This window comes from Choloepus didactylus (assembly GCF_015220235.1).
Source record: "Choloepus didactylus isolate mChoDid1 chromosome 23 unlocalized genomic scaffold, mChoDid1.pri SUPER_23_unloc1, whole genome shotgun sequence".
In the NCBI taxonomy this organism is placed as follows: Eukaryota; Metazoa; Chordata; class Mammalia; order Pilosa; family Megalonychidae; genus Choloepus; species Choloepus didactylus.
The window spans coordinates 3475427-3491114 of NW_023637590.1; the positions used below are offsets into that span (position 1 = coordinate 3475427).

Sequence of the window (15688 nt, forward strand, 5' to 3'; positions counted from 1 at the left end):
GACATCCTAAATAAGGAAGACTTTGACAATGCTTTCTCTCCAGGCCTTGTTCCAGTGTGACCACGTGCAATACACACTGGTTCCAGTTTCTGGGTGGCAAGAGCTGGAAACTGCATTTCTTGAGCATAAAGAGCAGGTATGAAAGCTGTGTGCAAATAATTTGTCTTTGTTACTCGGTTGCAACTTCTCAACACTTAGAATTCTTTCAAATTTGACAATAAGTTGAGTGTATACTCAACTATCAACTATATTAGGGACTATTGAAGAGAAAAGCGTAATATGTGTACACTGGTGGCTTACCCCAAGTTGGGAAGAAAAATTGACAACAAAAAAAGACAGTGAATACGGACATTCTCTAACTTTGAGCTTGTGTTGCAGAAATTTCATTGTAAGGTGCATGAAATTTAGCAGTTGGTTTTTAATATGGCTTAATGAAAACTATCTTGGAATATACTGATATTTTGTTCTTTCTCCAAGAAAATGTTTCCCAGGTTCCAACTTGAAATCAGGAACATTTCTTCTCCCTTTGTAATTTAAACAGCAGAGGCCAGGACTCCTCACAGCTCTGCATGGGGCGTTGATGAGTGATGGGGCATGTTGGCCCCACAGGGAGGGTCTGGAGTGAAAATGAGGGTCCCTGGGGGTTTCTGACCACATCTGATACTGTCCTGGCAGAGCCAGTCCTGATCTAGAGTTCCTGTCATCATGGAAGGGACTTGTGCCACTTTGGTATTTGTAAGGGAAGGATTTCCTATAGTGAAAGGGTGCAATAAAGAACTGAACATAACATTTCGGTGCCCCAAAAGTATGGATTGCCCAAGATTTGCTGCAAAGCTAAACCTTTACAATGCTACAAGTAAGGAGAAGCAGCACAGTGGCTATGAGATCTGAAGAGGCCCAGTCGTGTGTCTGAAGTCTTTATCTGCCCCTCATTAACTGCTTGGGCTCCTTGGCAAAGCGGGCACAAGCAACAGGGCTGACCCCACAGCGTAGGTATGAGACGAAACGAAGGAGCACGTGAAAGCTCCCATCCCGGGCTCGTTGTGGCCAATCTTGGAGCTCCTTTCTGTGAGGGCCTCGTCCTGGGCCCCCAGCCCGCCGTACTGTTGGGGGCTCCTTGAGTCTCTATAAGGGACTCCGAGGCTCACTGCAGTGACGGTAAAGGGGACTCCTCGGTGAGTTTATGTTCCCATGTCCCTGTCCCTTTTTCAGTTCCGTTACTTTATCCTCATAAACTGTGGCGCGAACGTAGACCTGTTGGATATCCTGCAGCCCGAGGAAGATGCCGTATTCTTCGTGTGTGACACCCACAGGCCGGTCAACGTCGTGAATGTGTACAATGACACCCAGGTAATCACCTTGGGGGCCCTCTGTTTTCCAGGGCTGCTGTGACAAATGCCACACACTTAAACAGTGTGTCTAGATTTCCTCTTCTTATACGGAGTAAAGCCCTCCCTGATTCAATTTGGCCTCATCTAAATAGAGTCTTCAAAGATCCTGTATCACGATGGTCCTTACCTTAACTGATAGTAACGTCTTCAAACGCCCTGTTTACACCTGGGTCCACGTCCACAGGACTGGGAGTTGGGCCGTGAACCTGCCTTTGAGGGGCTTCGGCCCTGCCTCCTGAAGCGCTCCCGTCAGCCTGCCCACACCTGTATTTGGCAAGAACAGCATTCCATGGACTATTCTCAGCACATCTGCCACCTCTAGGGGAGTGTCAACAACCGGAGGACAAGGACCTGGTCTTTCCTGTAGTTTTGGGAAACATGGCACCTGCCACTTTGCAGGGGCTCAGAATGCGTTTATGACATTCGCTGGACCTGGGGTTGGAGGGGTCAGGACCCTGCCCTGAGTCTGCCCCAGAGCTCAGGCCCGGCCCTGGCTCTTTGAATGTCGGGTGGCCTTGGCGGGTCTCCCTGGTAAACGGGGCTAGGCACGGAGCCCCTCCCTGCCATCCTCTGAATTGATGCTTCCCCCATTCACACTGTCAGGGCCAGGGCCCCAAAGTCTCCCAGGAGGAACTTCTCTGAGAGAAATCAGCTCTGATTGCTGTTAGGGACATAAAGGATGTGCAGCTCCACATCCTTCATCAGAGACCACCGGTGGAGGTTTGTTTTGTCGGCTCGTGTGGCATAAGGGGGAGCTTTTTTCACAACTAAGCAACTGTAGGTTTTCAAATTCCCTTTTTTTTTGCTTTTGATTTAGTTTAACAGCCTTATTAAGGCACAGACCACATATTAGCCCATTTGAGGTGGACAATTTGATGGTTTTTAATATATTCATGGAGGTGTATATCTATCGCCCTAATCAAGTTTAGAGAGTTTTCATTACCCAAGAAAGAAACCCTAAACCCCTTAACCACCAACCCCCAGAAGTTTCCATAATTTCTACAGACAGCATAGAACACCTCCAGAGACTCACTGAGTGGAAATGATAACAGGAGGAAATGCCAGAGAACTCTGGAGCCCTCCTTAAGCCGGTGGCTCTTTGTGGGTATGGAAAGCTTTCGATTCAGACGAGAAATGGTGAGCTCCCGCAGGAGACGAACGTACTTTCTGCCGAGGAGAGAGAAGGGACCGATTGCCTTCTGTGTTCACCTTAGATCAAACTACTAATCAAACAAGACGATGACCTTGAAGTTCCCGCCTACGATGACATCTTCCGGGATGACGAGGACGATGACGAGCAGTCGGGAAACGAAAGTGACGGGTCGGAGCCAGCCGTGAAGCGCACACGGTTAGAGGAGGTGTGTTCCGGGCTCCTCGCGGCCTTCCTGAGAGCTCAGGGCCGTGGTAACCAGGAGGGGCTGTGGGCCTGGGCGCTGCTGCCCCTTGGCCGTGCCGCCTCTGTGGAAACAGGTTATCCGAACTTCTCCGAGCCCCAGCTTCCTTTCTGCACAGTAGGGTCCGTCAGCGGTCACTCACGCGTGTGGTCACTCAAGCACAGTGTCCCACCGGCAGAGAGGTTTGGTTTGTGCCATGCGGGCCTGGGGTCCGGCCGGCGGAAGGGGCCTGCCCAACCCCGGCAGCCTCTGGAGGATGTGGAAGGACAAGTGGGAGGCGGTCGTTCCCAGAACACAGAGGCAGCTCTGTCTTCCAGCGTTGCTGTTGGGGAAGCCGTGAGCCCTTCGGGCCCCCGAACCTGGGTACACGACCCGATTTTGCCTCTAAAATGTTTTAGCATCTTCTCCTTCTCCATGGCATTTCCCAAAAGGGGCCTTAGTGGAGCCTGTTTTAACCCATTTCTGGGGCATTCAGGACCCTGTCCATCTGGAAGCCTCGTCCTTCTACGCTAGGAGTCCTCTCATTTTATTCCTTTGACATCCTCTCCTTTGTCCGCCCCTTTTACAGGAGTTTCTGTCAGTCTGAAACGGACCTCCGGGGTTGATGCCTACATTTTATTTCCCCTTGTCTGGCCCCTTACCTTTTTGTTCCACTTCCTGGTGGCCTTTTGGACTTTGGGACTGTATCGTCTAAGCTTTGATTTCCAAGAGCTCTGTTTTGTCGTCCGCAGGGTCCTTTTTTTAATAGCGTTCTCTTTTTTTATTGAGATTGTTCAGATACCATACAATTATCCAAAGATCCAAAGTGTACAATCACTTGCCCCTGGGTACCCTCATACAGCTGTGCATCCATCACACTTAATTTTTGTTCAATTTTTAGAAACTTTTCATTACTCCAGACAAGAAATAAAGTGAAAGATGAAAAAAGAAAAAAAGGAAACTCTAAACCTCCCCTATCCCTAACCAAACCCCCTCAACTGTTGACTCCTAGTATTGATATAGTACGTTTGTTACTGTTTATGAAAAAATGTTGAAATACTACTAACTGTAGTATATAGTTTGTAATAGGTATATAGTTCTTCCCTATATGCCCCTCTATTATTAACTTCTAATTGTATTGTCATACATTTGTTCTGGTTCATGAAGTGATTTCTAGTATTTGTACAGTTGATCATGGACATTGCCCACCATAGGATTCAGTTTTACACATTTCCATCTTTTGACCTCCAACTTTCCTTCTGGTGACATATATGACTCTGAGCTTCCCCTTTCCACCTCATTCACACACCATTCGGCACTGTTAGTTATTCTCACATCTTGCTACCAACACCCCTGTTCATTTCCAAACATTTAAGTTCATCCTAATTGAACATTCTGCTCATACTAAGCAAGAGCATCTACATTTCTTCCACAAGGCAGGAGGGAGAGTCAAAGAAGGTAGAGAGGCAAAAGAAAGAGGAAACAAAAAAATGACAGCTAGGAAGCAGCAAAAGGAAAAATAACCTTAAATCAAAGTAGAATAAAGAATCAGACAATACCACCATGTCAAGTGTCTAACATGCCTCCCCTATCCCCCCTCTTATCTGCATTCACCTTGGTATATCACCTTTGTTACATTAAAGGAAGCATAATACAATGATTGTATTAGTTACAGTCTCTAGTTTATGCTGATTGCATCCCTCCCCCAATGCCTCCCCATTTTTAACACCTTGCAAGGTTGACATTTGCTTGTTCTCCCTCGTAAAAGAACATATTTGTACATTTTATCACAATTGTTGAATACTCTAGATTTCACCAAGTTACACAGTCCCAGTCTTTATCTTTCCTCCTTTCTTGTGGTGTCTCACATGCTCCCCACCTTCCTCTCTCAACCGTACTCATAGTTACCTTTGTTCAGTGTACTTACATTGTTGTGCTACCATCTCCCAAAATTGTGTTCCAAACCACACACTCCTGTCTTCTATCACCCTGTAGTGCTCCCTTTAGTATTTCCTGTAGGGCAGGTGTCTTGTTCACAAAGTCTCTCATTGTCTGTTTGTCAGAAAATATTTTGAGCTCTCCCTCATATTTGAAGGACAGCTTTGCTGGATATAGGATTCTTGGTTGGTGGTTTTTCTCTTTCAGTATCTTAAATATATCACACCACTTCCTTCTTGCCTCCATGGTTTCTGCTGAGAGATCCGCACATAGTCTTATTAAGCTTCCTTTGTATGTGATGGATCGCTTTTCTCTTGCTGCTTTCAGGATTCTCTCTTTGTCTTTGACATTTGATAATCTGATTATTAAGTGTCTTGGCATAGGCCTCTTCATATCTCTTCTGTTTGGAGTACGCTGCGCTTCTTGGATCTGTAATTTTATGTCTTTCATAAGAGATGGGAAATTTTCATTAAATATTTCCTCTATTATTGCTTCTGCCCCCTTTCCCTTCTCTTCTCCTTCTCGGACACCAATGATACGTACATTATTGTACTTTGTTTCATCCTTGAGTTCCCGGAGACGTTGCTCATATTTTTTCATTCTTTTCTCCATCTGCTCCTTTGCGTGTAGGCTTTCAGGTATTTTGTTCTCCAGTTCCTGAGTGTTTTCTTCTGCCTCTTGAGATCTGCTGTTGTATGTTTCCATTGTGTCTTTCATCTCTTGTGTTGTGCCTTTCATTTCCATAGATTCTACTAGTAGGTTTTATGAACTTTTGATTTCTGCCGTATACATGTCCAGTGCTTCCTTTACAGCCTCTATCTCTTTTGCAATATCTTCTCTAAACTTTTTGAATTGATTTAGCATTAGTTGTTTAAATTCCTGTATCTCTGTTGAAGTGTACGTTTGTTCCTTTGACTGGGCCATAACTTTGTTTTTCTTAGTGTAGGTTGTAATTTTCTGTTGTCTAGGCATGGTTTCCTTGGTTATCCAAATCAGGTTTTCCCAGACCAGAACAGGCTCAGGTCCCAGAGGGAAGAAATATTCAGTATCTGGTTTCCCTGTGGGTGTGTCTTAGAAAATTGCCCCACCCTTTGATGCCTCGGGTCACTGTGCTTTTCTGCCCAGCAGGTGATGCCTGTTAGCCTATAATTCTTGACTGGTGTGAGGAGGTATGGCCGTGTTCCCCCAGGCTCTGGGGTCTGGTTCTGAATGGAAAGGGCCCCACCCCTTTCCTCCTAGAGAAGACAGACCCCCCAGGTGGAGGCCATTAGCATTTCAATGGTCTCGCTCTCTGCTTGTGGTGTCTCCACCCTTCCCAGAGTCACAGCCCTGGAAACTGAAAATGGCTGGGGCTTTCTCCACTGAGCCAAAAAAGAAACAGATAGTCCCCTTCAGACCCAGTCCAAGGCAACCCTCCGGCTCTCCAAGGTCAGTCGTCACCCAAAGCCTCTGTCTGTTTTTTGGGGTTGCGTACCTGTAGTGAGCAGTTCACACTCGCTACTTAAAACCCCAATTGGAGCTCAGCTGAGCTATATTCGCTTGCTGGGGGAGAGCTTCTCTGTGGCACCATGAGGCTTTGCAGCTCGGGCTATGGGGGAGGGGGTCTCCCGACCTGGTTCCACAGGTTTTACTTACAGATTTTATGCTGTGTTCTCGGGCATTCCTCCCAATTCAGGTTGGTGTATGATGAGTGGATGGTCTCGTTTGTCCCCCCGCAGTTATTCTGGATTATTTACTAGTTGTTTCTGGTTTTTTGTAGTTGTTCCAGGGGGACTACTTAGCTTCCACTCCTCTCTATGCCGCCATCTTGCCCGACTAATAGCGTTCTCTTAACCACTGATGAGCAACTTTTCACTGGACCCCAACTCTTGGTACTAGTGTGGTTTTTGCTGGAAACATTTGTGTCTGGCTTCTCCCATCTGCCTAATAAACAGTCTTCATCCTGCACTTCCCACGTGCCAGGTGCTGTCAGGCTCTGAGAGTCCCCGGGGCCAGTCCTGCCTTAACTGGGGAGACAGATAACAAACACGCACAGGGGTGCCGTTCTCCGTTTCTGTGATTTTGTCATGTCATGAACATTATAGAAAGAGGATCATGTAGTGCGTGGCTTTTCTCAGGCAGCGCAATTCCCTGGAGATTTTTCCAGGCCGCTGCATGTGCTGCTAGTTCTTTCCTTTCTCTTGCTGAATGGTGCTCCACGGTGTGGACGTGCCATGATTGGCTTCACCTTTTGCCTGCTGCAAGCCTTTGGGTCGTTTCCACCTCCTGGCTGCCGTGAACATCCGTGCACAGGTTTCTGTGTGAACCTGAGTGCTTCATTTCTCCGGAGTAGATACCCGAGAGGGCAAGTGCTGGGTCATATGCTAGTTGCATGTCTTAGCTTTTAAGAAACTGCCTCACTCTTCCAGAGGGGCTGTGCCCACTTGACCTTCCTACCAGCAACGCACAAGCCATCCAATTTCTCCACGTCTTTGCCAGCATTTGCCAATGCGTAGGTGTTCTGACACGTGTGCGGTTATATCTCATTTTGATTTTAATTTGCAGTTCTCTAATGCCCAACGGTGTTGGATCTCTTTCCATGCACTTATTTGCCATCTGTGTATCCTCTTTGGTGAAATGTCTCTTCCTGTCATTTGTCCAATTGCTAATTGGATTTTTTGCTTTTTTTACTGTTGAGTTTTGAGAGTTCTTTATATATTTAAGATACAGATCCTTTGTCAGACACGTGGTTTGCAAATAATTTCTCCTACCCTGTAGCTTGTCTTTTCATTCTCTTTACTGGGTCTTTTGCAGGGTAAATGTTTTTAATTTGGATAAAGTCCAATTTATCAGTTTTTCCTTTGCTGGATTGTGCTTTTGGTGTCTTTGCCCAGCCCTAAATCCCGAAGATTTTCTCCAGTGTTTTTAACTAAAAGTTTTATGGTTTTATGTTGTACATTTAAGTCCATGATCCCCTTTGAGTTAATTTCTGTATGAGGTATGAGATTTAAGTTTCATCTTTTGCCTATAGATATCCAATTACTCCAACACCATTTGTTGAAAAGCCATCCTTCTTCTAGCCAATTAATTGTCTTTATGCCTTTGCTAAAAACTCAACTGAGCATATTTGTGTGGGTCTCTTTCTGGGTTTTCGGTTCTCTTCCACTGATCTCCGTGTTTAAGCCACTGCCAGTTCCATGCAGTCTTGGTGACTACAGCTGTGTGGGAAATCTCGAAATCAGGTAGACTGAGTCCCTCACTTTATTCTTCTTTTCCAAAATGGTTGATCTATTCTTTGCCCTTGTCCTTTGCCTTTCCGTATACATGTTAGAATAATCTTGCCAGTGTCTGCAAAAAAATATTGCTGGGAGTTTGATAGAAATTGTGTTAATCTTGTATACAAATCTGGGGCAAAGCGACATCACTTTGTTGAGTGTTCAGTTTCTGAACAGGGGTATGGCGCTCCATTTAGTTAGATCTTCTTTGATTACTCCCGTTATCAATGTGTACTTTTCAGCGTACAAGTCATATACCAGTTTTGTTAGGTTTACGCTCCAGTATTTCATTTTTTTAAGCCATTATAACTGTTATTGTTTTTTTAATTTTGGCTCCCACACGTTCGTTGCTGGTATATAGAAATGTAGTTGACTGTTGTATGTTTATTTTGCATCCTGCAACCTTGCTAAACTCGCGTAATAGTGCTACGAGTATTTTTGTAGATTTCTTGGGATTTGTTCTATAATGGCACTCCATGTAGTTAGATCTTCTTTGATTTCTATACACAGTTGTGTCGTTTACAAAGAGAAGTAGTTTTATTTCCTGTTTCCTATCTGTACGCCTTTTATTTCCTTTTCTTGCCTTATTGCACTGGCTAGACCCTCCAGGACCATTGAATTGCATGAGGTCAGGCAAGATTCGACACCCTTGCCTTGTTCCGACCGTAGGAGGAGAGCACACAGTCCTTCACCGTTAAGCATAATGTTATCTCTAAGTTTTTTGTAAATGTGCTTTATCAAGTTGATGACATTCCCTTCCATTCCTGTTTTCTTTTTTTCCTGAGAGTTTTATCATGAACGGGTGTTGAATGCTGTCAAATGCTATTTCTGTATTAATTGATAGGATAACGTGCTTTTACTTCTTTAGCCTGTTAGTATGGTGGATGTGATGGTAGGTTCATGCGTCAACTTGGCCAGGTGATGGTGCCCAGGTCTCTGGTCAAGCAAACACTGGCCTAACCGTTACTGCAAGGACATTTGTGGCTGGTTAATAAGCCAGAAGGCTGGTTTATTCAATCATCTGTCAATTGACTGCACCTGTGACTGATTACATCAACAAAGGGCATGTCTTCCACAGTGAGAGAATTCAATCAGCTGGATTTAAGCCAATCAGTTGAAGACTTTTAAGGGAGCAGAGAGAGGACCTTCACTTCTTTGGCTAGCCAGCGTCTCCTGGGGAGTTCATCAGACACCTTCACTGGAGTTGCCGTTTGCTGCCTGCCCTACGGAATCTGGACTCGTGCATCCTGCCCTACAGAATTTGGACTCGTGCGACCTGCCCTACAGAATTTGGACTTGTGCATCCCCACAGCTGCATGAGGTACTTTTATAAAGTCTTGTATCTACAGATATCTCCTGTTGGTTCTGTTTCCCTAGAGAACCATAACTAATACAGTGGATTACATTGATTTTTCAAATATTGGAACAGGCATTTACATCCCTGCAATAGACCCCATTTGGTTATTGTTGGGGATCAAACCACATCCCCCACATAAGGCTTGCTCGTGTCCCACCCCTGTACCTGTGGACAGGAACCCATTTTCAGACAGGCACTCTGAAGATGTTCCTAGATAAGCTGCCCAAGCTGAACGAGGGAAGGCCTTAATCCAGGAAACTGGACACGGGAAGAGAAGCCCTGAGGAGCACCCGAGCTGAAAGTCAGCGGAACCCGGAAGAGAAGAGAGAAGACGCCGCCATGTGCATTCTCATGAGATGGAAATGCCAAGGACCAAGGATCGCTGGCAGCCAGCCCCAAAATGCCAGTCTTCAGGGAGAATGCATCACCTTGCCGGTTCCTCAGTTTTGGATGTCTAGCCTCAAAACCGCGAGCCAATAAATTCCCATTAATTTAAGCCAAACTGTTGTATGGTATCTGTTTTAGCAGCCAGGAAGCTAAGACAGTTTTTGGTACTGGAAAGCAGGGTGCTGCTATGGCAAATACCTAACCATGTGGAAACAGCTTTGGAATTGGGTCACGGATAGAGACTGGAAGAATAGTGAGGCGCTCAATAGAAGAGGCCCAGATGGCTTTGAAGAGACTGTCGCTAGAACATGAACACTAAAGGCACTTCGGATGAGGCCTTAAGGAAATGATGACTGTTACTGGGAACTGGAAGAAAGATGCTCCTTGTCATAAAGCAGCAGAGAACTTGGCAGGACTGTGTTCTGATGTCGGGAACATGAGCTTGGATATTTAGCTGAGGAGGTTTCCAAGTTAAGCATGGAAAGTATAGCCTGGCTTCTCCTTGCAGCTTACAGTAAAATGGGAGGGAAAGAGATAAGCTGAGAATTAAACTCTTAAGCACAAAGGTTGATGATCTGGAACATTCTCAGCCTGTCCAGGTGCTGTGCTCGGAGGCCAGGGCCCAGAGCCGCTCCATCAGGGACCTCCCGGAGCTTCTGGGAAGCGAGTCCCTGGAGGACCAGGCTGCTGGGATTTAATTGAACAAGGTTTTGCTAGAGAGGCCATGGCTGAACACGGATCCAGTCAGCCCTCTCCATGGAAGTCGGGATTGGAAACGCAGTTATGCAGGAAGCATCTGTGGAAAGTTCTAGTGTCTGGCGGTTTGGACCCCCTGGAGCTGCACACAAAGCCAACAAGGATTTTGCAATTATGTGTGAGCAGAACCAGGATTTTGCAAACTATGTGTGAGCAGAACCGCTGCCAGCCTGGACTGAGAGGGACAGAGAAGGGGCGAATTGAAGGAAGAAGGACTTCAAGGGCAGATCCATGGAAGCCAAGGACTGGTCTGAAAAGATCTCCTCAGGCTGAGAGCGGGCCCACCCAGGTGTGCAGAAAGGGCAGGCCTGCCCCTGCGCCAGGAGGGGGTGGGCCTTGTGCCCCACTGTTTGGGAAGAGTGCTGTCACCCCGATGCTCAGAGATGGTGGGGCCTGCACCCCAGCGTCTGGAGAGAGCATGGCCACCACGCAGGTGCTTGGAAGGGTCGGGCTGCCACCCAACCAGGCCCAGAGGACAGAGAATCAAAACCTCAGGATCTAACGGAGTTTGCCCTGCTGGGTTTCAGACTCATGTGGGATCCCTGACCCGTTTTCCATCCAGGTTCTCCCTTCTGGAATGGAAAGTTTATCCCTTGCTGATGCCTCCATTGTATACTGGACTCATCTCGTTTGATGGGTTTCGTAGGTCCGTCGGGCTGAGGAATTTTGTGCTAGGACGGGCCACACCCGTAATCGGTTCTTAGGAGACTGTTCTAGTTTGCTAATGCTGCCAGGATGCAAAACACCAGAAATGGATTGGCTTTTATGAAAGGGGGTTTATTTGGTTACACAGTTACAGTCTTAAGGCCATAAAGTGTCCAAGGTAACAATACATCAGCAGTCGGGTACCCTCACTGGAGGATGGCCAATGGTGTCCGGAAAACCTCTGTTAGCTGGGAAGGCACGTGGCTGGTGTCTGCTCCAAAGTTCTGGGTTCAGAATGGCTTTCTCCCAGGACGTTCCTCTCTAGGCTGCAGTTCCTCAAAAGTGTCACTCTCAGTTGCTCTTGGGGCTTTTGTCCTGTCTTCTCCAGAGCAAGAGTCTGCTTTCAACAGCTGTCTTCAAACTGTCTCTCATCCACAGCTCCTCTCTCAGCTCCTGGGCATTCTTCAAAGTGTCCCTCTTGGCTGTAGCTCCTCTTCAAAATGACACTCACAGCTGCACTGAGTTCCTTCTGCTTGTCAGCTCATTTATATGGCTCCACTGATCAAGACCCACCCTAAATGGGTGGGGCCATGCCTCCATGGAAATATCCCATCAGAGTCATCACCCATAGCTGAGTGGGGCGCATCTCCAAAGAAACACTCAAAGAAGTCTAATCAAAACTGATAACGTCTGCCCACACAAGATTACATCAAAGCTAATGGTGTTTGGGGGATACAATACATTCAAACTGGCACAGAGACTTTGTTCTTGACATTATTACCAAAATGATTCAAGGGTTTGGGGATGCAGTGATGGAATGAAAGCATTCAGCAGATGTGAAGAACATATCTTTGGGGAATCTGGAGGGCAGACTGTTGGGGGTTGAATCACGTCCTCCACAAAGGCAGGTTCAGGTCCCAATCCCTAGTCCTGTGGGTGTGGACCCATCTGTGAGTAGGACGTTTGAAGATGCTGTTGGTTGAGCTGTGCCCAAACTGAATGAGGGTGGCCTGAATCCAGTGTGGCTGGAGTCCTTATAAACAAAAGAAACTGGACACAGAATGAAGCCACAGGGAGCAGCCAGGAGCTGGAAGTCAACAGAACCCAGAAGAGAAAGGAGGAGAGGCCGCCATATACACTGATGTGACAAAAAGCCAAGGGCCAAGGATGGTGGGCAGCCAGCCCCAGAATGCCAGTCTTTGGGGAAAAGGCATCACCTTGCTGATGTTTCGATTTTGGACTTCTAGCCTCAAAACTGTGAGCTAATAAATTCCCGTTGTATGGTATTTGTTTTAGCAGCTAGGAAACTAAAATAGTCATGTTGCATAGTGCTTTTTATAAATGGTTGAATTGTGTGTGCTAATATTTTGTTAAAGACTTTTGCATCTGTACCCTGAAGAATATTGGTCTGTAGTTGTCTTTTTTCTATCGTCATCTGATTTTGGTATCAGGGTGTTCCAGTTTGCTAATGCTGCCATTAAGCAAAACACCAGAAATGCATCAGTTTTTATAAAGGGGGTTTATTTGGTTACAAAGTTGCAGTCTTAAGGCCATAAAGTGTCCAAGATAAGGCATCAACAATCGGGTGCCTTCACTGGAGGTGGCCAATGGTGTCTGGAAAACCTCTGTTAGCTGGGAAGGCACGTGGCTGGCGTCTGCTCCAAAGTTCTGGGTTCAAAATGGCTTTCTCCCAGGATGTTCCTCTCTAGGCTGCAGTTCCTCAAAAGTGTCACTCTTCGTGGCTCTTGGGGCTTTTGTCCTGTCTTCTCCAGAGCAAGAGTCTGCTTTCAACGGCCATCTTCAAACTGTCTCTCATCTGCAGCTACTGTCTCAGCTCCTGTGTGTCCTTCAAAGTGTCCCTCTTGGCTATAGCAAGCTCTCTCCTTCTGTCTGAACTCATATAGTGCTCCAGTAAACTAATCAAGGCCCATGCTGAATGGACAGGGCCACACCTCCATAGAAATTACCCAATCGGAGTTATCACCCACAGATGGGTGGGGTGCATCTCCATGGAAACACTCAAAGACTTACAATCTAAACAACACCACACAAGATTGCATCAAAGAATATGGCTTTTCCTGGGGGACATAATATATATAGAAACCAGTACATAGGGTAACACTATCTTCATAAAATGCATTGGACAATGTTCCTTCCTCTTTATTATTTCCTTCCTTCTGCTTGCTTTGGTTTGTTTTGCTCTTTAGTTTCTTGAGGTGGAAGCCTAGATTATTGGATATGAGACTTTCTCTCTTTTCTAACGTAGGCATTTATTGCTATAAATTTCCCTCTCAACAGTGCGTTAGTTATATCCCACAAATTTTGATATGATGTATTTTCATTTTCATCCTGCTCAGTGTATTATTTCCCTTGAGACTTCTTCTTTGGCCCTTTGATTATTTAAAAGTGTGAGGCTTAGTTTCCGAGTGTTTAGAGACTTTCCTGTTATCTTTCTTTTACTGAGTTCTAGTTTGATTCCTTTGTGGTCGGAGAACATGCTGTGTGTGACTTCAATTATTTCAAATTCCCTGAAGTTTACTTTAGGGCCCAGGACATCATCTCTCTTGGTATATGTTCTGTGAGCACTTCAAAAGTGTATTCTGCTGCTGGGTGGCGTGTCCTGTCAGTGGTGATGAGATCCTTCTGATCGATGGTGCCCTTGAACTCTTCTATCTCCTTGCTGCTTTTCTGTCTAATTGTTCTATCAATTCTGGAATAAGGTGTTGACGTTTCCAACAATAATTGTGCATTTGTCTATTTTCCCTTTCAGTTCTATCACTATCTGCCTGACATATCTTGCGCTCTGTTGTTTGGTGCACACACGTTTAGCATTGCTATGTCCTCTTGGTATATTGACCCTTTTATCATTATATAATGTCACTCTGTCTCTGGTTATTTTCTTTGCTCTGAAACCTGCTTTATCTGCTATTAATATCGGCACTGCTGCTTTCCTTTGATTAATGTTTGCATGACATATTTTTCCATCCATTTACTTTCAACGTACTTATATTGTTTATATTCAAAGTGAGTTTCTTGTACTCATCATATGGTTGGGTCTTTTTTTATACATCCACTCTGCCACTCTGTTTTTTGATGGATATACTTAAACTATTTACATTTATTGCCATTATTTATATGTTAGAGCCCAAGTCACCATTTTATTTTTTCCTTTTTTTCTTTGTTTTTTTCATTTCTCCATTTTATTTTTCCTCCCTTCCTGTGCATTACTTATAAACACTTTTTTTTAGAATTCTATTTTTATTTATTTATAGTGTTTTTGTGTCTCTTTCCTTGCATGGAATTTTTGGTGGTTGCTCTAGGTATGTTATATATACATAACCCATTACGGTCTACTGATATTTTCATTTTTCCAGTTCAAGTGAAATGCAGAAAACTTACCTCCCTTTATTTACCTTTAGTCCACCCCATGTGCAAGATAATTTTCTTAAATATTTCCTCTACCTATGTTTAGAACCATATCAGGCTGGGTTATAATTTTTGCTTCAACCATCAAACATGATTCTAAAACTCAAAAGGAAGAGAAAAGCCTGTTGTATTTACTGTACTTGTGCTTACTGTGTTCTTCCTGATGTCCCAAAGTTTCTTCTTTTATCATTTCCTTTCTGTTTACAGAACTTCCTTTAGCCATTTCTTGAAAGTAGATCTGCTGGCTACAATTCCTCTTAGTTTTCTGAGAATATCTTGATTTACCCTCCGTTCCTGAAAGATATTTTCACTGGGTGGAGAACTCTGAGTTGACCATTCTTTTCTTTTGGGACTTGAAAAATACTGTGCCCCCTTCTTTCCTTCCTTCCTCTATCTGTCTCTCTGTCTCTTTTTCTTTCGTTCGTTCATTCGTTCATTCTTTCTTCTTTAGTAGAAGATCATGGGTTTACAGAAGGTCATGCAGAAAATACAGGATTCCTATACGTCCACTCCCATTTTTAAACATTTTACATTAGTGTGATGCCTTTGTTACAACCGATGAGAGAATGCTACTATAATTTTACTATTAACTACAGTCCGCAGTTTAAACTAGGGTTCCCTGGTTGTAGGGTCCTATGGCTTTATTTTATTTATTTTTTTTATTTAAGCAACATAAATATACCAACTAAGATTTCCCCTTTAACCACATTCAGATATATAATTCAGGTGCTCATTACGTTCCTGTTGTCATGTTATCATCGCCACTACACATCAGCAAAACTCTTCTGTCAACTCAACTAGAAACTCTGTACAATTTAAGAATTATCTCCCCACTCCCTGCCCTCACCCCAGCCCCTGGTAACCTGGATTCTAGATACTGACTCTGTGGATTTGCTTATTCTAATTATTTCATATCAGTGAGATCATATCGTCCTTTTGTGTCTGGCCTATTTCACACAACGTGCTGTCTTCAAGGTTCATCCGTGTTGCTGCATATATCGGAACTTCATTCCTTTTCACAGCTGAATAATGTTCCAGGGTATCTTTAAACCATATTTAGTTTATCGATTAATGTTTTGATGGACATGTGGGTTGCTTCCCCCTTTTGGCAATTGTGAATAGTGCCGCTATGGACATCGGTGTGCAGATATCTGTTCGAGT

General features: G+C 44.8%; 1 protein-coding gene across 3 annotated transcripts in view; it reads left to right on the forward strand.

Annotated features, from left to right (window-relative positions):
* The window catches only part of CDC45 (cell division cycle 45), a 36342-nt gene that overhangs the window by 845 nt on the left and 19809 nt on the right, over positions 1–15688 (forward strand). For all 3 annotated transcript variants that reach the window (XM_037823598.1, XM_037823597.1, XM_037823599.1), the window contains 3 exons: positions 44–136; positions 1213–1350; positions 2606–2749. In XM_037823598.1, the coding sequence (XP_037679526.1) occupies positions 44–136; positions 1213–1350; positions 2606–2749 (375 nt within the window). The remainder of the gene's footprint in view (positions 1–43; positions 137–1212; positions 1351–2605; positions 2750–15688) is intronic.